The sequence below is a fragment of the Lepisma saccharinum genome, chromosome 8, assembly GCF_977018435.1.
Source record: "Lepisma saccharinum chromosome 8, izLepSacc3.1, whole genome shotgun sequence".
NCBI lineage: Eukaryota > Metazoa > Arthropoda > Insecta > Zygentoma > Lepismatidae > Lepisma > Lepisma saccharinum.
This window is the reverse complement of record NC_139236.1, coordinates 37,216,725-37,240,709: the sequence shown is the minus strand read 5'-3', so window position 1 is coordinate 37,240,709 and position 23,985 is coordinate 37,216,725. Positions and strand designations below refer to the sequence as shown.

At 38.0% G+C, this 23,985-nt stretch overlaps 1 protein-coding gene across 1 annotated transcript in view; it reads left to right on the top strand.

Annotated features, from left to right (window-relative positions):
* Nucleotides 1-23,985, top strand: part of LOC145991733 (glutamate receptor 1-like) — a 682,690-nt gene that overhangs the window by 453,158 nt on the left and 205,547 nt on the right. The window contains exons 4-5 of the mRNA XM_083127787.1: nt 6,655-6,784; nt 8,808-8,815. Of these exons, the coding sequence (XP_082983913.1) occupies nt 6,655-6,784; nt 8,808-8,815 (138 nt within the window). The remainder of the gene's footprint in view (nt 1-6,654; nt 6,785-8,807; nt 8,816-23,985) is intronic.

Here is a 23,985-nt window from a genome sequence, read left to right as displayed (position 1 = left end):
CCAAATATATTTTTTTCACAATTTTTGGTGATGACATGTTTTGAGATATTCAAGGTCAAAGGTCAAGGTCACGTGACAAAATTATATTTTTATCCAAATGTAGGCTTGTTATATATTTCTGGAAAGCTTGTTAAATTCCCTGTACAATAAGCTTGATTTGAGCTTCCTAGGAAAAATAGGGGCGGAGTTACGGCACAGTTAGTATAGCTAAGCGGGCTCAAAAAGGGCAATTTATGCAAATTTGACCTTGAATAATTTAACAATTACAAGACGCACGAGACTCAAAATTTCCATCGTTACTAAGTTCCATGCATAGTTTCAACTCTCAAAATTTCCTGAAAATCGGAGATGGTCAGGTAGGGGGCTGTGTTGATTTCATATGGAATGACCCATATATACTTTCATTTGTATTATTGATGTTTAATATCGCTTTTCTGCCATCTTTTGGCTAATCACGACGATGAGCATGAGCGATGATTATATGAAATTGATGGAAGGATACAAACCTTGGACTCGAACCCAGAAACTGTGGTATTGATATTGAAAGTCAACCACTTCGCGCGCTGAGCAATCCAGCTAATTACATCTCTATGCCACTATGTTCAGAATGTTCATTTTGGAGCCATTGTTACAAGACGCCGAGATAAAAGCTTCAAGTGGTCCGGAATCGGTCTCATAGGATAATATGCGATTGTGAACATTTTCTAAAGCTTCATGGCGATCTTGGCTCCATTCTTGGATGACGTCTCGAACGTCCTGGAACAGTGCAACATATAGGGATAACACACCACCGTAAAAATATTCCAATGCTCCAGCTGTAGATGTGAACAGAAATTCACCATAGCAGGTCAAGAAATTTGGCCGCAACTAAGCCACTCTCTTTTGTGAATTTCATTGCCTATAGGTGCGACAAAGAACTCAAAAAAATCACAACTCTAGGTTTCGCGGTTCTGACGACACAAGAGTATTTTTTTTTTGTGCGCCACCACATATTCACTTCCTAGAAAGAACAGCACGAAATGGTTACGGAAATCATATCAAACATGAATAGTTTCCATGACAAAGTTCACACTCTCAGGGGACATGTCTCTGAGCGAGAAAAAAGGATGTTCACCAGTAGGCTGCTATGAACTTTTGTGTGCACTAGTACGTTGTACTATGAGTTTTCCCTTCCAGCATTATAAGAGTACACAATATCGAAATTGCAACAAGTTAAGCTTGGTTGCCTACGTTGCCTAGCACACGACGCACCGACTCGTCCCTCTCGACAGACAAAGACCGGGCGTCGCTGCCTACCAAATATCTTTCTGTTATTAATATATATATGCCACGACTACGCTCAGTTCCTGCGGGGCATGAGACCCCGCATCCCAAAGTTCGGGTAAGGGTCTGTTTCAAGATAATAATATAATCTAAAGTTAAATTTACACTTACATAACCAAGACTTCAAATTATATTAGCCCTTTCTCATGCTTGAACTCCACCGCAATCGCACCCGCATCCCACTGACCAGTGAGGATACGCATACGATTCGCGATTGAAATCAGCATAATCAATTCTGGCGTCCTTTGGATTGATAAGGCCTCCGCCTCACTGACCAGTAACGGCGGGACACCTCTCCAACCAAAAGGAAGTCAGTTAATTTATACTTATTAGGCAAACTTACTTCAAAGAAATACCAAATAACGATTATAAATTTATTTACTAATCCATATATATGTTAGGATAAAAGAAAGTATACAATCTTCAGATCGAGAAAAATTTACAATGCCAAAATTTAATTTCTGTTCAAATAACTTCCGAAAAACATAGACTGAAACTTGCTTTCTCATAAAATACAATCCAGAGAGCTCTCTCTTATATAGATATATATATATATATATCGTCCATATCCCAGCTTAACTTGGTTCCAATAAACAGGTGACAAATTAACAGTAATGATCGACAATTTCCATTAACCAAAACCAAAAGAAAATTACATAAACTTCTTATCCGTAAATATCTATTCGTGCTTCTGTCATATTTTCACTTCAGTATTATGTTCTTTAGAACTCTCGAGGTATACTACCCTCTTCGGGGCCAACCTCCAATAACATTCATAACTAAAGATAAGGGGAGCCTGTCTCTACCCAATTACCAAAGCCATCTCTCGGCCACAAACTACAAATGTTCGCTTGGAATTCCATAACATAACAGGGGACACTGTCTACCCTCTTTGGCTACTTACATTGCAAAAGCAAAACAATAGACTTTTACATAAAACGAATTTCTATAAAAACATTTACTCGACCGGTCACCTATTATAACTGTTTCAAAATTATATCTAACATAAAACCAAAATAAGAAAACCCATTAAACGTTCCGGATACTCAGACTTTAGAAATGGACGTAAAACTATATAAGTTATTAGATTTAAGAGACATCCTCTGACCAGAGGTATGCTCTCGGATTTAAGTATCAAAGAAACAAATTTATTTAAATGAACCTCCTGACCAGGAGAATTCAAAATGATTTAAGAATTAAAACAAATAACTCGACGAGAAGGAAGTATAACTTGAATTTATACCGGAGTCACACTGACCAGTGCCAACTTCGATAGAATTTATGAAACAAAATTTTAAATTATTAAGATTAATTATGTATAAATCAAATTATTTACAAGCCTGCCAAAATCCCCTTTAAGGATCATGCTGACCAGCACAAATCCAGAAAGGTGGCTTACGGAAAACTCAGGACATTGTAGAAGGGAGAGCTGACCAGCCACTCCCCTCACAATGCCTGTGTTCTCCCAGCCCTGGACCTCGACAAGCGATTTAATCACCTAACGATTCCGGAATCTACTGCTATACTGAATTAATCTGCCAGCGAGAACGCCGATATTTATACTTGCGAGATTGCGCAATCCTATTTCTCAACAAAAGATTTCGACAAACTGAAAAGTTATTTTTAGCATCTAACAATTACCCTTTCCAAAAGACATATCCAGAAACACAATGCAAGCTAAACTTATTTACAAACCCACGCAGCGCCGAACGAAAAGAACTCATTGTTGTTAAGGAAGAAAAACAACGCAAGCTTCTACTTGCTTTGCGTTCTTTCTCGTTGGGCCGAAACTGCGTTACAATGTTAACAAAGATAAAAGATAAAAATGTACATTCAAAAGATTAAAACTCCAAATGAATTTATACGAGGGCTATTAAATATTAAAAAGATTTGCCAAAAATTTTTTCAATCGTTACAATATGCCCCTTTCTTTTTTTGGGAGAATTTTTCTCAAAAGAAAAAAAATTTAAATTCCTTCCTTTTGGAGAAAAATTCTCAAATGAAAATTCAATTAGCTAACGATTGCCTTTAACTTACTTACTAATCTACACGCTATGACAATACTAATTTACATACATATATATATATATATACATCAAACAAATACCTCAGACTTTAAGAAAAGCCATGCCCTTTTTTTCCACGATGGCTTTTCTTTTTAACCGAAAAAAGTTCGCATATGTGGTCTTTGTTATCCCTCGGCGCTCAAGTTCTTTCATTAATTTTCCAACTGACATTTTTCCATCTTCAAGTAGGTCGCGGTACACCTGTATCACTTCCTCATCCTCTCTTTCACGTGACGAGAAACTCCAACCATCCAAATTATCTCCCGCTTCTTCATTGATTGGCGATCCATTGTCGCTGCTTTCTCGTTCACTGTACTCTTCACCGGAACTCACTGCACTATGTTCGTGGACACATTCATCCTGTTTGAGGTCTTCATTGATTGGCGATCCATTGTCTCAGTCTACTGTTTCCAGACGAGGTGTTCTCTGGACGAAACATCTTCAACAGCATTCTACTTTTCTTTCATTTTGACACTGGAATTATTTGCACTAAAATTTCGTGTCACTTATCTCATCCTCTGCTTTCACCAAGTCACAAATTTCCAAAGAGTCCATTTTCTCTGCTGGTTTTACTACTTCGTATTTCCATTTCAATCTCTTCCTCGGGTTTCGTCAAAGTCCAAGAATCTTCACTTTCAGTCAGGTATCAATAAGTGTGTCACTTCAAATTGTAGTCCACTTTCCAAGACAATCTCAGTTCAAACACAATTCTCACTTATCTGCACTACATCCAGTGTCTTTTCACTTTACTTTTGTGCATGCATTCTATATACAATAAGAATATTTTATGGAATAATATACAACTATTTTTTTTTCAATATGAGCAATTACAGGTTCCCTTTTTCTAATCGAGCCCCAACGTTATGGCGCCACTTGCAACAAGTTAGCGGATAGCCCGTTGCCAAGACACACGACGCACCGACTCGGCCCTCTCGACAGACAAAGACCGGGCGTCGCTGCCTACCAAATATCTTTCTGTTATTAATATATATATGCCACGACTACGCTCAGTTCCTGCGGGGCATGAGACCCCGCATCCCAAAGTTCGGGTAAGGGTCTGTTTCAAGATAATAATATAATCTAAAGTTAAATTTACACTTACATAACCAAGACTTCAAATTATATTAGCCCTTTCTCATGCTTGAACTCCACCGCAATCGCACCCGCATCCCACTGACCAGTGAGGATACGCATACGATTCGCGATTGAAATCAGCATAATCAATTCTGGCGTCCTTTGGATTGATAAGGCCTCCGCCTCACTGACCAGTAACGGCGGGACACCTCTCCAACCAAAAGGAAGTCAGTTAATTTATACTTATTAGGCAAACTTACTTCAAAGAAATACCAAATAACGATTATAAATTTATTTACTAATCCATATATATGTTAGGATAAAAGAAAGTATACAATCTTCAGATCGAGAAAAATTTACAATGCCAAAATTTAATTTCTGTTCAAATAACTTCCGAAAAACATAGACTGAAACTTGCTTTCTCATAAAATACAATCCAGAGAGCTCTCTCTTATATAGATATATATATATATATATCGTCCATATCCCAGCTTAACTTGGTTCCAATAAACAGGTGACAAATTAACAGTAATGATCGACAATTTCCATTAACCAAAACCAAAAGAAAATTACATAAACTTCTTATCCGTAAATATCTATTCGTGCTTCTGTCATATTTTCACTTCAGTATTATGTTCTTTAGAACTCTCGAGGTATACTACCCTCTTCGGGGCCAACCTCCAATAACATTCATAACTAAAGATAAGGGGAGCCTGTCTCTACCCAATTACCAAAGCCATCTCTCGGCCACAAACTACAAATGTTCGCTTGGAATTCCATAACATAACAGGGGACACTGTCTACCCTCTTTGGCTACTTACATTGCAAAAGCAAAACAATAGACTTTTACATAAAACGAATTTCTATAAAAACATTTACTCGACCGGTCACCTATTATAACTGTTTCAAAATTATATCTAACATAAAACCAAAATAAGAAAACCCATTAAACGTTCCGGATACTCAGACTTTAGAAATGGACGTAAAACTATATAAGTTATTAGATTTAAGAGACATCCTCTGACCAGAGGTATGCTCTCGGATTTAAGTATCAAAGAAACAAATTTATTTAAATGAACCTCCTGACCAGGAGAATTCAAAATGATTTAAGAATTAAAACAAATAACTCGACGAGAAGGAAGTATAACTTGAATTTATACCGGAGTCACACTGACCAGTGCCAACTTCGATAGAATTTATGAAACAAAATTTTAAATTATTAAGATTAATTATGTATAAATCAAATTATTTACAAGCCTGCCAAAATCCCCTTTAAGGATCATGCTGACCAGCACAAATCCAGAAAGGTGGCTTACGGAAAACTCAGGACATTGTAGAAGGGAGAGCTGACCAGCCACTCCCCTCACAATGCCTGTGTTCTCCCAGCCCTGGACCTCGACAAGCGATTTAATCACCTAACGATTCCGGAATCTACTGCTATACTGAATTAATCTGCCAGCGAGAACGCTGATATTTATACTTGCGAGATTGCGCAATCCTATTTCTCAACAAAAGATTTCGACAAACTGAAAAGTTATTTTTAGCATCTAACAATTACCCTTTCCAAAAGACATATCCAGAAACACAATGCAAGCTAAACTTATTTACAAACCCACGCAGCGCCGAACGAAAAGAACTCATTGTTGTTAAGGAAGAAAAACAACGCAAGCTTCTACTTGCTTTGCGTTCTTTCTCGTTGGGCCGAAACTGCGTTACAATGTTAACAAAGATAAAAGATAAAAATGTACATTCAAAAGATTAAAACTCCAAATGAATTTATACGAGGGCTATTAAATATTAAAAAGATTTGCCAAAAATTTTTTCAATCGTTACAAAATCCATAATCTATGTTCATTCTCTGACATTATTAGATTAATTAAACGAAGAATAGGTTGGTAGGTAAGACATGTATGGGAGAGGACAAATACGTTTACAAGGTTCTGATGATTAGACACCTGTGGAAAAACGAAGACAATGTTAAGATGAACTTGAAGTAGATTGGCAGGAATGGCTAAGAGTGACTTGATCTTGCACAGAATAAGGAGAGATGAAAATATATGTTGCAGCAGCAATCGTCGGGTTTAGAAATGCAAAGAGTTATGATTGTAATTGAGATATATGGATAACAGGATCCATTGTCCAGAAACTAGTTTAGAAACTAATGATTAGGTGTTTTCTTTACTATTTTTAGGTTCTTGCACCGTCATCAGGCTTCTTGGATTTTGCAATCAGCATGCGACCGGAGTATCATCAAGCCATCATTGACGTCATTAGGTACTACAGCTGGCAGAAGATCATTTACTTGTATGACTCTCATGATGGTAAGTAATGTAGAAAATTGCTGATCTACAATATTATATTCAATTACACAGTTTTAGTTTTTCGAGTTAACAATGACTACAGGACGTGCGAAATCGAAAGGGAAGTGGGGGACGAAATTAGTGTTAAATTCTGTGCTTTGTACGTAGCATTTTTTATCATTCAGAGAACAGTTTCTCTTTGATGTGATATTTGTATTACATTTCATCTTGGTTATGACACATTTCATGTTTACTGTAAATTCTCTGCAGATAATACGTTATCGGTACAAGTTCAAATAGAATAAATAAGTGTACAAATATAACGTAAAATAATAAATTTATGTAGAAAAGAGTTTTAAGCGAAAAACTACAAACTATGTTGGGGTTGTACCTCCTTTGATTGATAACTGTACACGCTAGTCTAAGTATTCACATGTACAGAACTTGTACTGAGTAAGCCCCAGAGCAAGCGGAAGGGTATATCACCCTAATGTTGTAATACTTATTGCGTAGACATGAAGAACGTTTCCCCTAGATGAAAGGTAATTGGAGAATGTAATAGGAACTAATAAAAACTACATGCATCAGTTTGTAAGGGAGTTTAAAATTTATTTATGACTTTTTCCAAGGTGGCGTTCTTCGCAAGTGTATTTTGATTCTGCAAAGATTAAAGAACAAAAAAGTTGACTTTTGTTAGATAAGAGTTTTTATATTTTTATGATTGCATGTCGCTTCAGTCACATGTAGAAGGGAACACAACGCTTTGTGATAACTATGGTTGTGTTCTAATCTTGAGTAAGACGTTAGTGTTTCTCTAACATTTACTTCATCATTCCATCATGCTTTCCGTCGTTACGATAAAAGCATAGTGGTGGGAAAGCGGCGTAAGAATCATAAACACGTTCCACTCATTGTTTTGCAGGAGACAATCAACAATGGGATACCCATTGAAAGTATCCACAGAAGAACGGAAAATTGCTAGTCAATTGCGTGCAGTTTGTAGAGAGCTATCCCTTGTCTCTTTGGTGTGAAACTTTCGTGTCGTGTGCTACCTGCCACTTGGAATGAAACTCTTTCTCTCTCTGAGTTTATCCTATGCCTTTATGCAATGTGGATTGGGACGACATAGTGCCATGCCACATTCATTTCCAGCATGAAGTTGGGAATATGAAATAACATGAAAGTAAGTCACAGATTTTATCAAGATATTTTCTTCGATGTTCCTCGTGCTGACCACACCTCACGCCGTAACTGATTGGATGATCTCCCACCTCTCTTGAGAGTGAGGCCGGTAGTTGGTAGGTAGGCACCGGCCGTCAGGGCTGTTACGGCCAGTGATGTGCTTTTACGCGTAAACAACGATTGTCTACATTCTACACGTAGACTATTTTATACACTTAGATTACGTAATCTATGTAAACAACATCGTTAAAGGTGATAATTTAGCAAAGGGAGCCGTGGATTTAGAAGAAAATTATACTGCGTATCAGTTGCTGATGCGAGGGAAGAAATTTTCATACTCTTTCTTCCAAATTCGAACAATTTCTCACCTAGGAAGAAACCTAATATAGGAAATATTCTAGTGTTTTATGGGGAAAATACCACTTTTGCCTCACGACTGCCATCTGTTGTTGTTTTTTGCATACTATTTATCTTCTTCCATAGTTGATAATAGAAGAGAAGAGAAATTTGTTGTAAATAGGATTCTTTTTATTTCGTTAGGAACCAATATAGTTGAAAATGTAACTTTCCTTTCATGAAACCCTTGAAAATTAATTTTAATGCACGTTAAATTGTCTACGTAGTCTATGTAAACTACAACCCAATGTAATCTACGCGTAGATTACGTGTAGATAACGCATGTAGACGTAAACTTATAGTCTACGGCACATCACTGGTTACGGCACCTTATTTTCTTCGATACGTTAGGCTACAAAATGCAAGTGGCATGAGGAATTTCGAGAGTAGATATGCGAACTTGTTTGAAGCTTAAAAATTGTTTTTATAACAATTATAAAAGTGTTGCATGGCATTATACTTCTAGTATGCAGGGTGAGCCTGTAATTTCGTAACACGATAATGGTTTCTGAACTGATAATGAATTGCCTAAACTACCAATGCTCAATTTACCAAATCATATGTGATCAATGAAAATACGGTAGTGTCACACTACCGTGTTTTCTTGGAGGTGGTAAAATGACAAAGGAAGTTCGATAGATTGATAGGTTTCTTGATTTCAAGGAATGGTTTTTGGATTGTTCAACAGTTTTCGAATCGTAGCAAAAATACTGTTTTTCAGTTTCAATGAATCTTCAACATCGCGACAAAACGAAGATGAAACCGTATACGCCATCACACGAAATACCATAGAGCTAGTAGAATAGCGCCATTTAAAAATATTCGTAATGACTCCATAGAAGGGGGGTGCTAGGAAGGTTGGGGGGGGGATGAGTATTTTGTATGTGAAAAGAAAAATATTGATTAACCCCTTGTTGACTAGATTTTCTAATTTAAAAGACAATTTTGTACGAAACATTTTTTTTATATTGTGCACTGTACTCAATAGGAGGGGGGTGAGGGCTAAGAAAACTTATTTTGTTGCATTTTTAAATTCGTCCCAATTCATTTTTTCTCAACGAATCAAATTGTTATCAACGCCCTCCAAGTACCTCTTTCAGGACCTTTCCCCAACCTACACCTTTTTTTTTTTGCATTACATTAACCACTGACTTGCCCTTATCTTTGTCCTTATTAATATCCTGTACTTATGCACATATATCTCGCTACTTCTATTTCATGTTCTACTTAATCCTCCCCTTTTTTAACATATTTTCTAACCACTAACCAAAGCAGTGATTTTTCCTTCTATATTTGCAGATTCTAACATCCAGAGGTTCATATCGAAATATACTCATTACCTTTCATGTTTTCTATTTTATTAGTTTCATTTATTATTATTTCTTTTGTACTCTACCATTTGTTTGCCAAATCTGTTCTGGCTTCACCGCAACAGTTCTGGTCCGTCCTACTTAGTGTAATTAAAATATAAATTATATAAAAAAGGGAAAGAAATAAACAAAACATGAGAATCCGTAAACATTCTCGGAAAAGAGGCACAGGGTTTATTTTAACGCACCTGGGCATAAGCACATACTTCCGAATGTTTGCGGGTGGATGATGGTCATCTTCAGGGGATTCCCTTCTTTTGTTATTAACGCCATATTCCTCTTGGGAAATAATGACGTCACTTAGGCCGTGCCTCAAAATTTCCACCCTGAGGAACACCTATTTAGCACAAGGAAATGAAACCACATCGGCGGCTCTCTACCTTTTCTTTCAGAATCGAAAGAAGAGGACAGAGGCGGGCGGTCTTTGATCAGGGCTAATGCAATTTGCTCTCGCTAGTAAAACTAACTGCAGATCCAACCGCACCGTTTACAGGGCCTCCTGTAATTACTTCCCGTCCTCTTCAAGGCGCCTCTCGGATCCTGCAACCCGGCTTGAAATTAATTTGCAACGCCCGGGAGAGCGGGTTCGCCTAATTATCCATAACTCCCCCTCTCCCCTCCCCTCCCCTACGGACTGGATTATGCGTAGAAAATGCGACGTGCCCTGGATATTCCTCGACTTATATTCCTCGCCACCTGCTGGTTTGTCCCGCGCGATATCCAAGGGGTTACGTCGGAGAAAATTTAAAATCGTGGATAAAGTGTATGGCTAGAAAATCCGTTTTGTCTTCATGAAACTGATTGGATTTCGTCAACACTGACCGACGCTAGCGATATCTAACAAAGGACTATTAGTTTCATATTCACGCCGCTAGATGGCAAGCTACAAGAGAAATTGACAAGTGAGCCATAACCCTCACTGACGCTAAATAAACACTAGATGGCTTTTTAATTTAAAGCTAGCAAAATGCTTTATTAAAAATGGTTCATTTATCGCACTAAATAGCGTTCCAATTTTATTCTATCTAAGTGAAGTTGAATATAAGACACAAATGTATTGGAACGAAAACATAAGAAAGGACATGTTTGTATTAATGGTAGGAATTAGAAATGAAGAAAAATGTTTATTATCCAAAGATTGTACAATTTTATCTTGGTTGGTAGCGATGGCGCCTTCTAACCAATTGAATTCCTTGATTCCATTCCGTTTCACTTAATTGCTTATCAGCACAAGATTATCGAGTTTGACGCCTGTCAGCAGTTTTATTGGAAGCAGGAATTCCCAGAATTCCCATTCTGCCTAATACATTTGAGAGGGAAATATTTAAAATGAGTAAAATTTGCTTTGATTTTTAATATGTTTCCTAGGTATAGGTTTTCTGTGCATAGGCAGGCCTATTTCATTTATTAAGAATGTATCTGTAATTCAAACAGGTGTATTGTGTTTCGGTGCACGTAGTTATACTTAACTAACAGAGAAAGGGGAAGCTTTTGAATATATTTTATTAGAAAAACACATCAGCGGAAACAGTACAGGATGAAGATTTTGATTGTTTTAGGAAAAGTCGAAACTTCAATTTCATTAGCCGTAGCTTGATAAGAAATACATGGAAGTATTCATCATATTTTCTTTTACAGACCGTATCTAGCTTAATAATTTAGTTTAAAATCCGCTTCCACTCGCAACATGGGGAGAAATTCATACTCTCTTTCCTATGTTTTGCTTCTTTCAGTAGCAGTGTCCATTCTGGCTATATTGAAATAAATGCATACCTGATGCGGAACTTTCTCTCTTCGCCTTAACCAAGAAAGTTCTATTCAATTCAGGATGGGGGCCCATAGTTACGTAGCACACATTTTCACATTGCACCGCGATATTGTCAAACACCTGACTGGGCTGCAACCCAATTAACGCTCCTGTCACGTTGGTTGCATAAGATGTAGGATATTCCTTGATTTACGTTCTAATTCGCTCCAGTGCCAAAACCACGATTGTGCAAATTCTGACTTTTTCACCTAAGTACACTTTCAGACTACTTTCTGTTGATAGATTCCTGTGCTAACTTATATAACCTAATAAAAAGTCATAAGTAGGTACACATTTTACTGATGACAACATTTATCCAAATGTGAAACGTGTTCTTTTTCCCAGGATATTGAATATGAAGATGCATTTACCTCAAGCACATGGTACGAATAAACGTATGTGGCAAGGCGGGAAGCGACAGAAAAAAAAACTCTAGCACTAATAGCGATGACAAAAAGGACACAAGCAGAGAAACACTTTAACCAGAATTCGAAACCTTCATTTGTCTTCTGTTTCACAGACATTTCTCTAACCACTAGACACGGAGGGCGAAGTTCTTATCAGTCTAATAGCTGGTAGGCGCTTCTGCATTCTTCATCCCAAGCGAATTCCCTCACTCGTTACACGTGTTATTATCTACGACCTGTCGTCGCCAGGCACTCGCACTAATTGTTTTCTGCGGAGAGATACTTCCCGGGAGCGCGGTGCTTTGTCGCGCGTAGTGATACATTGGAATTGCATGTGTCATCAAAGGGAGAAGGCCATTAGTGGATTATCTGACTGCGACCTACAGCGCCACCATTGTCCGCCGTGTTCCCTGTAATTGATAAACCTGTAATTAGAGGACTGTTGTGCAATGACTGCAGCTGATAAGCCAGTACTGTCGCAGTGGTGCCAACTCGGATGGCGAAAAAGTTACAACGGTAAATCTTGGTTCATTATTTTCATGCTGCAGCCACAGTATTTACAACACAAAGTGGCTGAAATGGTAATAGTGATTCAATCAACTGAATCCATGTGACATCAAACATGACAGAGTGCCTGGATATACTCGTAAAATGTTTGAACAGCCACGGAAACTTCTGAGTTGTAACTAAACCATTAGCTTGCAATGGGGTTGTTACAACCCAGAAGTGTATGTGACTGTACCTTCTAAGAGTCTACTAAATATTGTGTTTAACGCTCAAGAAACCTTAGTTCCTATCCTGATCAATTCTATCTGATATTTATAAAGAATTAATGCATTCCTGTTAGGTTAGGCGTATAAGTAATTATATGTTTTTACTATGCTAGTGATGCAGTTAGTAATTTCGTTATTTACAACCGATAAAACTAATCGATACATCCATGAAAGAAACGCGCTGCTATTGGCTGTTGTCATTAGCCACGTCACAGTTGTAATTCCCATATAGTTTTCACAACAACGTATAACGGTCAAGCTTATGATTGGACTAAAGAGTCACGAGCAATATGGAAGTATATTTTCCCTTCTGGACAAAAATATTTCTTCACTATTACTATACGATGTTCAAAACGAAGAGAATCAGTTTCTTGTTTGTTTGTGAAGTAGATCACTAGATGTCACGAAAAGAAGAATAAGTTAATCAGTGTTCAGAAAGGATGAATATCCATTTGTATATCTTGCTAATTTAACAACATGTTTACTTGCTATAACCTTTACAAGATTGCAATGGTTAATGTTCTCTATAAAGCGACAATGATAATTTATGTCTCATTCACAACGCACTCGTATTACAATTCGTTAGTATATTTCTAACTTGTAGAACAAATCAGAAACGATAAGGCAGGGAACTAAAATTCAGTTGATACGCTTTTGGGTAAAAGGTAATTATGCTAATTACACATGAAATAAGGTATATAAATGTGGACGTAGGGCCTCACGCATTCACAATTTTGGCAGTTGTGGAGGCGATGTGATCAGCACCACGCTCTGGCTGCCTTTATGCCCAGGCGTGCCCTAAGGCTGTCAGTTATTAAGGCTCGGTAAACGGCACAGCTGCTTTATGCAAATACCGTGTTGGTAAAATTCCCACCTGAGATAATCAACAAACCCGGAAATCGAACTCCTACCTCCCGCGTAGTAGTTAGACCACCATAGTACTTATGACTCCCAAGTATACTGTAAATTTACCTTGTCTCCCTTTTTTATTTGCAATGTGTCGATGTGTACATACTCAAATTACATATATGTTTTTGTGTTTAAATGCGTGTAATTTTGTATTTCCTAAATACAATGTACATACATTTTTCTTCAAATGTATGAGAAACATTACACGATTCCATAAAGTTTGTAATTCCTTTATTTTTCAACTATTCCACTATTTTCCAGTTATATTAAATTTGTAGAAGTAAAAATGAAAACGTATTATGTTATGTAGTTAGTTTTCTGATGTTGCTAAATAAAGTACACTACTATGCAATTTAATGACCACACTTTTTGTTTAATAAACGGAAGATGCTTCAACACTTAAACTCAGCGAATTGACTAGGTTAATATTTTTCAATGATTTATCCTCCTCTAGATTGTACGCACAAGAACTCAAACACATATAGCTAAGAAATGTGTACAGTCAACGGCAAAGATAATGGTAGGCAAATTGTCCACCACTATTATTATTACTTTTCTATTCTACATCCTGTGTTGCTTTAAGGAATGAAACTATGTTGGTTCGAAGCAGGCAATTTTCTATGCTTATTGACGTCATTATTTCAATTCATTGACATCACATTGTGTAATACAGACCGAATGAAAATGGTGGTGGACAATTCGCCTATTATTTCTTTTGCCGTTGGGTGTACGTTATTCTCTGCCAGAGTATACATTCACTGGTCACGTGAAATAACACTCAAATACAAGTATAATATTTCAAGTAGCCTACTACATATACCTACATTTTTGGGGGGAAAATTGTGATGTACTTGAGAAATATTGTTCTCACGCAAGAGATTGGTACGTTTCTTTTATAGTAAATATGCAATATCACTGTCTAAATAGTATAAAAATATATGGTATATACGTAAGTAATATTCAGTATTCAGTGGGAATTATTTTGATGGCAACTGAGAAACAGCCATTTAGCATATTTCCACATGATTAGCGCTACGACGCCACAGATACAGGATTCGAATCCAGGCCTAAGCATGGGTGTTCTTCGTGAGCGATCCTTCATTAATTTCATTCTATCATCACTCATCTTCATCCTCGTGACGCAAAAGGGATGCAAAATAAACCAGATCAATCAGTCTTCACAGGTTTAAGAAACTTGTTGAATAATATTGGAAAATATTACTATTGCCCATGGCAGAACGTTTCAGATATATTTTGCATGCAGTTGGAAAACTGTTTCATTTTATTTCTCTATTTTGGTTACATTACGGCGCTTCTGTACCTCTTGGGTTACATATGATGGCACAAATACAATGAGACACCTTCCTGGCTACAGTAGTTTGTGGTGCATTAGCACTTGACATAGATCAACTAGCATGGACAGTTTCACTTGGTACACACAGACTACTTTTCCCAATCAGAATTCCAGTAACTGTACTTGGCGTTAAAACTTTAATGTTGGCAACACTGCTGAGCTTCGGCTTCTCTCTGTTCGTAACGAGAGAGCGGAATTGCGTGGTCTGTCGCGAGAATGGCCGCGGGATCATAGAGAACAACTTTACAAAGGAGATTAAAGTATTATAAATTGAATCCTGGGTAGAGAGGAACCCGGAAATTCCTGAATATGTGATAACATTCCCTCGGGGCTTTTTTCGGAAGATTAAAAAAAGCCTGGCTTAACTATTATATGTCGTCCGTGTAGCTTTTATCCAGGGCAGTAGATTTAGATTTTTCCCCGCGTTTTGTGGGCGTTGCATTTGGAAGAAGGTGACTACCAATTATGCAGGCCAAAACGTACAGTCAGGGACACTTCCGGTTTGCACCATTTACATTCAGTAGAATCGTTACAACCCAGAAGTGTCCATGACTGTACATGGAGATCAGAATTATATTAATTTTACACATGGGAATGAAACGTTGAGCAAGGTAGACATTGGCAATAAAAATGGAACACCTATATCCTGAAATGTTCACTCCCATGACAAGGCGTTATGTGTGTTGCCTAACTCTACGGCGATAAGTGCATTTTACTAGCAAATTTTCAATGGCAACTTCTACCACAGCCGTAGAGTTATGCAACACACATAACGCCTTGCAGGAAAGCGAGTATTTCAGAATCTAGTTGTCCCTTTTTTTGCTGTTGACTGTACAAGGGATCCTAGGAATCCAAACGGTATCGAATAGCAATAGTGCAGTAGAAGTAGTGTACAGATTAACCAGTAACACGAATGGAGTTCAGACACATTCAGGCTGTATGAGAAACGTTTTCACTTAATATATTTTTCTGTTGAAGACTTCCTTTACATAGTTGTCTGGCATTGCTCATTCTGCATTATCTGTCCATTTCTGGCGTTCATGACATATTTTCAAACTTTCCAAACGTATATGCACGCAAAGTCCTCCTCATTGCCCGTGCGGTCTAAGGTGCTGCGCTTTCCGCTCCGACTGCGGAACGGCATGGGTTCAGTCTCCAGGTTCTTTGCCTGTGTATAGGACCGGTGGCGACCCACCATCGTGAGGAAATTGGGAAATTACGAGTGAGTAGCGTAATCCGGTCATAAGAATCTCCTGCAACGGCCGAGGGTTTGACGTGCTGACCCCACGTCACCCAATTACCGGTTGAAGATCGCCACGCCTCTAGGTAGGGTTCTGAGAGGGAGACTGGCAGTCGGGAGGCCAAGGTCCTTCGAGGGCTGTAGAGCCATGGGTTTTGTTATGCTAGATGCACGCAAATGTGTAGATATGTGGCATTACTACTGTAATGAAAGGATGAGCACCAAGCCAATGTAAAAATGGCCTCCTCCTATAATTCTATCTGTGAAGGTCGTGTAAAATAGTGATGAGATATTTACTGTCAGATCTAAATACATTACATGAATCAAATCATTTTGTAATAATCTAGCATTGCTATCAGAATTAGTGTGTTTTATGTTAATTATAACAGTGGGTTAAAAAAATTGTTTATTATATTTTTGTTTCTATGTTTAATAAGTAGAATCTATTGTGTTTCAATTTACACGTATTTTTTACTGGTTTGCAGTCATTGGTGCCTAGTCCTGTTTATAAGCTCTATGTACCTTTGTTACCAATCGTTTTTCTACATGCTTTACACTGAATATTGTACATGGCCTGTAGATTTCATTTCTTATTATTTTACGAATCTTTCCACCTTCTTCTGACTAATTGCGAAAATAAGGATGTACAGTAAAGCGCAGTAATGGATGAAAGAGCAAGCGTAATAGCCATTCAATATCTAGGATTCTAACTTACGACCTTTGTCATTTACCATTACCGATCCGTCACTGACACTAACAAAAGGCACAGATTTTTTAAATTCTAAATTAAAGTAACTTCAAATATCGTATCATTACGCATCTTTTCCTGAAAGACAAAAATGTAATGAAATTTTATTTATTGTTCACTTTTCAAATATATTTTACTAATTCTATCACATTTAAAAATATTTTAATTGTTTTTATGAACATAGTGGTTCGGATCCCACTCTAAACTGTAGGTCCAGTCCCTATTAACCTACCTGTACACAACATCAAACTCGAATGTAACGTCCCGGCAATATTCTTCATAGTGTTGCCTGCGAAGGATTCTTCACGTTGTGTACGTTACCAATTACAACATAGATGAAATATTCACTAACTTAGAATCAATGAAATTTGGATTCCAGGTTTTAAAGTTCTAACCTACAAGAACAGGAGAGAACCTCGTGATAAACGGGTTGCTGTTAGTTTTTCCCACTTCCTCACCCTAAAAAATCAACGCGAAGTTGGGAGCAGGCGTTGCTGCAAAACTTGGAGGCTACGGAATTCGCCTCTTCCATGTTTTCTCTTGTGGCCGGGAGATGAATGGGTCTCCCGAGGGCTGGAATTATGCTGGTCGCGTAATACGGCAGAGCAAGATGAACTGCAGATGAGGTGGTGCTTCCAATGCCACCTGGCGAACGGAGCAACAACTTCGCTTGAAATGCGATGTATCGTCCTGTTGAGATTGTGAATGCTGTGCGCATGATGTGCATAGATACGTGTGTATGCGATGTTTTTCGTTGAGATATAAATCTAAAGAAAACTACATAATCAACAGAATGTACAGCTACGAACAAGTGAGTTGTGATTACACATAGTGAATTGATTTCATCTGATGAGGAATTTTGAGCTTAGAAACTATGAATAAAACAGTCTTCCCCACAGCTCTGAATGTACTAATGTAATTTTGTACATAAAATTATAAACTTTTCAGCATTCATCATCTCGTATCACGAAAACGGTAAGGATTAAAAACAAATATGGAATTACAAAATCATAATTTCATGAAACTTTTTTCTCTAAACCAATTTACTATCTATATCATCAACGGTTAATAAAATATGGTCAAAATTTAAATTGTCCGCCATTTTCCAAAATGGCGACCGTAGCTTTGATTTTAGACTATTTTTAGCGTGTTCATTTGGAACACAAGTACAAAATTTATGCCACATTTCTTGCTCGTTCTCTATGTTTTTGTTGAAAAATCCATTTTTACTTTATTGTATGTAAATTGACGAAATACCGTTAGTGAAACTATACCTGTGTGTGTACAGCGCGTTCCGCTTAGAGGAATCGAGATATAAATGCTCACCATTTAAAAACAGAGAAAGATATAGTTTTGATTTTCAATTCGCAAGATGCAGGAACTTTCCGAGTTTATTATTCAAAAATAGTAGAAACACATACTTGGGCATGCGCAAACATTACGACGCATTACAAATGCAGCTCCGCTAGTCATTCTACAGATGCTACAGAACATTTGGCAGGAGCATGAATACCGTTTAGATGTCTGCAAGGCGCAACTCAAGGCGCACACATCACACATTGAGTCCCATTGAGCATTTTGCCAACCTCGTAGTATTTTTACATCAAGATATACTATACAACCAAAAGTCACCGGACACCCTGGTGAACGTGATCGTAGTGTCATGGTCTGTGGCTGTTTTATCCTGGTTTGGGCTCGGGTCATTAGTTTTGGTCAATGGAAACATGAACAGTGGTGTTTATGAGGACATTTGAGACAATAGCATGCTGCTCACACTGTGCCAACAGCACGATAATGCCCCTGCCCATAAAGGAGGGTTCATTGCATCGTGGTTTGAGGATAATCAGGTGGATGTGCTTAGCTGGCCCGCTCAAAGCCCCGATTGGAACCCCATAGAACAAATTTGGGATGAACTGGAGCGTCGGTTGCGTCCCAGACCCACTCGACCGAAAACCACCCATGATCAATTCACGAGTGAAATAACAAAACCCACCAGCAATATACTACAACTTATTGGAAAGCCTCCTCCGAAGAGTAAATGCGGAAATAATAGCGATGGAAGGTCCGACATCTTATTAATTACCTGGCTGGTGTCCTTGAAATGAACAGCACTGGGTGTCCGGTGACTTTTGGCTATATAGTTTATATAAAATGGTGTGTTAATAAAGCATTGTTTACACTTCAAATTATCAATTATTTCTCAACCCCTCCATGCGGTATACGCTGTATATAATTCTGTGTCACTTCTTATTCTTTCTTTCTTCCTATTTTGTCCATTTTACATCGCTTTCTATCTCTTGTGTTAATTGCGACGATGAGTGATGGACAAACTGGACAAGAACAATAATGAATTTCATGCTTCAAAAACTGGGACATCCAAAGGGTTACGCTGGCCATTCCGGTACGTAAACCATCGAGCTATTTGTCTCTTCATGTATTTTGAGACAAGTTAGTCTCTTTTTCCACGCACATGAAGACTTGCAAGATGACCTGTGCAACCGCATTGCCCGCCCCTCCCTCCTGACCTAACGTCCCATTATTTGTTCTCCGATCTCTCCCACAGAGCTCGGGAGAATAAACACCGACCTTCCCTTTCCAAATGAATTCCGATTCACCGTGGGAACCGCATTCTCCTGGTCACCTGCCCCTGTTGACAATCGGTTACCCGACGCAAATACATCGCCCTCCGCTTGCCCAGTACACTGAAGGGAAGTTTGCCGAAAGGGGACGGACGTCATTATGGAGATGCTTCAAAATGCGAACCGCCCTTGTCCAAATACCTCGGAGACAACCGTTGTGGGATCCCAGCATACAAAGGGTGACGTCATCGTGAATCATAATTCATGGACCTTTTTACGGAGCATTGAAAGTGACATGCCCCTACGGCGGAAGATATGCAACCTTCCGTACAGGATGGATGTTACCCGCTGCACATGCCTTATTTTCACTTTGGTGTCATGTAGCGTGGTATAGGGAGTCATTAAGGTGTGGATGCCTCTTCCAAGAGACATTCCACAAAACCAAGGTTATATACAGGGGTGGCGTCCGGTGGGTGCGAAGGGGACACCCCTCGTTTTTCTTCCGCGTCCTCTTCAGCACCCCTTTTTCAAAACGAAATACTGTTCACTCTTCACATGGCAAAAAGCTTTAGATTACCTACCAATAATAGTTTTTGGCACCTAAGCATTTATTTAAATAGGCGATAAAGAATGATTATGAACGAGTACTAAATACTCTTTAGTAGTCGTGCACACGACCGGATCAAGAAAGTGTGGGGCGTTACCCCCACACCCCCTATACGCCTTCAGGGCGTTGTGCTAAGCACAGGGGAGTACTTTACCTTTCTTTAGCACATGTACTTAGATAACACTGTTAAGCCTTGTTTCCATGTTAATAAAACATTAACTCTAAGTACATAAAACATTAAAATTCTGACCAAGGCAAACTTTTATAGTATAAAAATATACATAAAAACATAACGTTTCCACCCTCTAACAGGATATTCTTCAAACGAATATTCACAATTCACAAGATTTTTTTTATTTATATTTTTTTATTGTGGATATTCGTCTGAAGAAGACCCTATTAGAAAATGGAAACGTTACGTCTTTATGTATATTTTGTATACTATAAAAGTTTCTCTTGATCAGCATTTTAATGTCTTATGTACTTAGAGTTAAATAATTTGACCAGTAAATAATACTATTTTCTAGTTTAGTTACCAAACAGCTTAACAAAACATGTTTTGTTAATTCAACCAAAAAGTTTATTCTGCGTTGCAATGCCATCTATCTTATGAGTTATGACATGAAAACCATGTAGTCATATTGAGAAAATTGAAGAGAGATTGTACGTTTGTCTTTCTTTATTTTACTTCGCTTTTTGTGCCACTTTTGGCTAATTTGCGAATATGGGGATGAGTGATAATATGATGAAATTGATGAATGGACACTCACAAACATCCATGCCCAGACCGAATTCGAACACGAGAACCTTGGCGTCGTAGCGCGACGTGGTAACCACTCAGCCACGGCGGTCAGCAGAGATTGTACGTGTTTTGGACAACGTAAGCAAGTAAACAATAATCAAGTCATTGGCATGTTTTCATAGAAGGGTACTAAAAGTTGATTCGTATCTGATATAGTGGCTAAAGCAAGCATTCATGTTTCATTTTTCCTTTATTTTCAGTAGAACACCCCGTAACTTTAATTCCGCAACCCATTAGCGCCCTTGGATGGTTTATCCTGACGCGGCATTATCATTTGCATAACGTGATTTTGCTCGTCTGCCTTCTCTTCCTTCTTCATAGAGCCAAGGAGGGCTTTCCACGATCTTCAAAACCCAGTTTGACTAACGTTTTACTGCTACGTCCCCCGAGTAACACCTCGCTGGTAACACGCCACGTAACAATACATACGAATTCAAAACGAGACTGAAAGTGTGATATGATCCTCCCGAACCATATTAAAGATTCGGTCATATTTAATATCATTCTTAATTATTTTGCTTTTTATATTCACTATAAAACGTTATGAAAGATAAAATATTTAATAGTTGACCTAATAACATAATTTTGTCATTCGAGATGTTCCGTGTTTGTTATTTGCAAGCTTCTTGAAAGCAAAATCTTTCATTGTTGACAATTAGTAAAAAATATGTGTTCTCAGTTTTAGAATCAAACTATTATGAAAGCCATAAGAGCTAAATTTCAGTTGGAGTTATTAGTAATATAAGCCTTATGGACATTGGAAAGAAGTTTCTTTAAGAATGTGACAACTTTGTAGTAGAGAATATTATAGAAACTTCAAGAATCATAATTGTTGTTTTAGACATAGAAAAATGAACCTTATGGAACATACTGTTTAATCTTTAGAATATTGCCATTATACACAAATTAGTTCTGCATATCACAGCTGTAGCTATGTTTATCTTTTGTGTCACGGGAGGCGCTCTGCTTGACATGCGGGGGTATAAATACAGCTTCGGAACCTAATTCGGGGGCATTTTCATCACCGACTCCGATGGATTAACATCTTAAATACTCAGCTCCCTTTATGGGAGGGTTCAAGAACTCAGTCTTCATTCTCAAATTAGCTTAGAGACATAGTTATTCTGTCGTATGGGTAGGTTCTCCCTGTGGACATGCTAACATGTCACCATACGAAAGAATAAGTTAATTTAAACTTTATTTTCAAGTTTTCTGAAATTGTAAATAAAATCTTAGCAAAATAATGTTAAATTTCGACTCGGAACTTACTGTCATTCTGACGCATGGGTAGGTTCGCCCTGTGGACATGTTAACATGTCGCCATCCGTGAGAATAAGTTAATTTACGATTGCTTGCAACTTTATGATAACTCAGTTTGATTTCTTCGAAACTTATACGTAATATATTTTCAATTTTACATAAAGCACAGGACTTAATGTTATTCTGCCGTATGAGTAGGTTTGCCTTGAGGGCATGCTAACATGCCATCATACGTAAGAATAAGTCCAGATTATTTCGTCTCATTGTTTATTTATCAGGTTATTCATTATTGATATCTGGCATGGTTAAGTTTCGCCCTGTGAACATGCTAACATGTTGCCATACCAGATATCAAGTCGATGTCTCTAATATTTTACGAATTATAGCAGTTTGTATTTCTGCACATATCTTGAAGCCAGACCATAATGTCCAATTTATATTAAATCGGAGTCAATACTCAAAACCTTCGCCAGTCATGACAAAATTATACTTCATTATGTCAGGGAGCGTTCATAAAGTTCCTGGTCGTCTTTATATAACGGATATGACAGCTTGTTCCATGTTCAGTAAATTTAATGTAAATTGCAAGAGTTGCATCGATTTGATTATATGAAGGAAATCTGTTCAGTCCTATGTTTATTGAAATCTGTAACTAAGATGTAAATTTATAAAAGTATCTTAAAAATAAAAAAAAACATCTTCAGGAAAAGAATTGCCCATAAAGAGCCTACTGAAGACACAGATTTTCTTCAGAAGCAGATGTTGTTCATTATCTAATCTCCATTTCCGTAACCAATGCCAACATAAATTAAAATAGTCGAATCCTCATACCCCATGCACGTCTATTACCACGAAGTGAAGAAACAGATGACATAGGATATTGAAAGGTGATTGAAGGAAATAGGAAGGTAAAGATGAGGATGGACGCTCTGTCTTCATGATTTTTTTTGTTATAGCTGCGCTTTTATGATTTTTTTTTCCGAGGGCGATTGGTGCTCGAGGACGCTGACGACAGAGGGTGGCCTAAAGGTTTGAGAGAGGAACCGCCACGAAGCCTAGTTCAATATGAGAGCAACCTAAAGAACCGCGATGGATGTTTCCGCTTTTCTTCGTCTCCTTCGAAGTTCAGAGCTGAAGATGGAGCGCAGGTCTCTCCCAGTTGTGCAGCTAAGCTATGATTTTAAAAGGGTGGTATTTGGTTTCATTTTTATTCTGAGCGTTTTCCCTCCTCATTAACCCTGCAAGTTTTGTTAAGTATCCTTCCTAATTGTGCGTAACGCTATGCGTCGCTCTTCCTAGTTCTTCACCTGTGGATATATGCTGTTTGGAATATTAGAAACCCTGAAAGGCCTCCCCTGGAATTGGAGGAAATGAAATGAAGGGAGAGAGGAACCTTTCAAGTGTCAAACTGATTCGAAGCTGTAAAAAATAACATTGTAAAGTAGGTATTTTGGAATTTAACCTAAATCAAACTATTTGACCTATTCTGATATTTCAAGAGGGAAAGAAGCTGTAACGAGACAGACAAAAACGATATTTTTATTTGAGAGGAGAACGATAATGTGATGTATGCGTTGGCACATATAGAGTTCGCGTAAGGAGGGGTTCAACTTTTTGTATGATTAGGGTTGCTTTATTTCAAATGTGCAAATACAGGACACTGCTGACCGGAAACTTGTTGGGGAGCGAGTGAGGGGGGGGGGGGGGTTGCTGGACCAGACAAAGTTGTGTGTCCAGTCACGGTCACGTTACTTATTATTGATACTTTTCTGTTCATCCTGTGTCAAA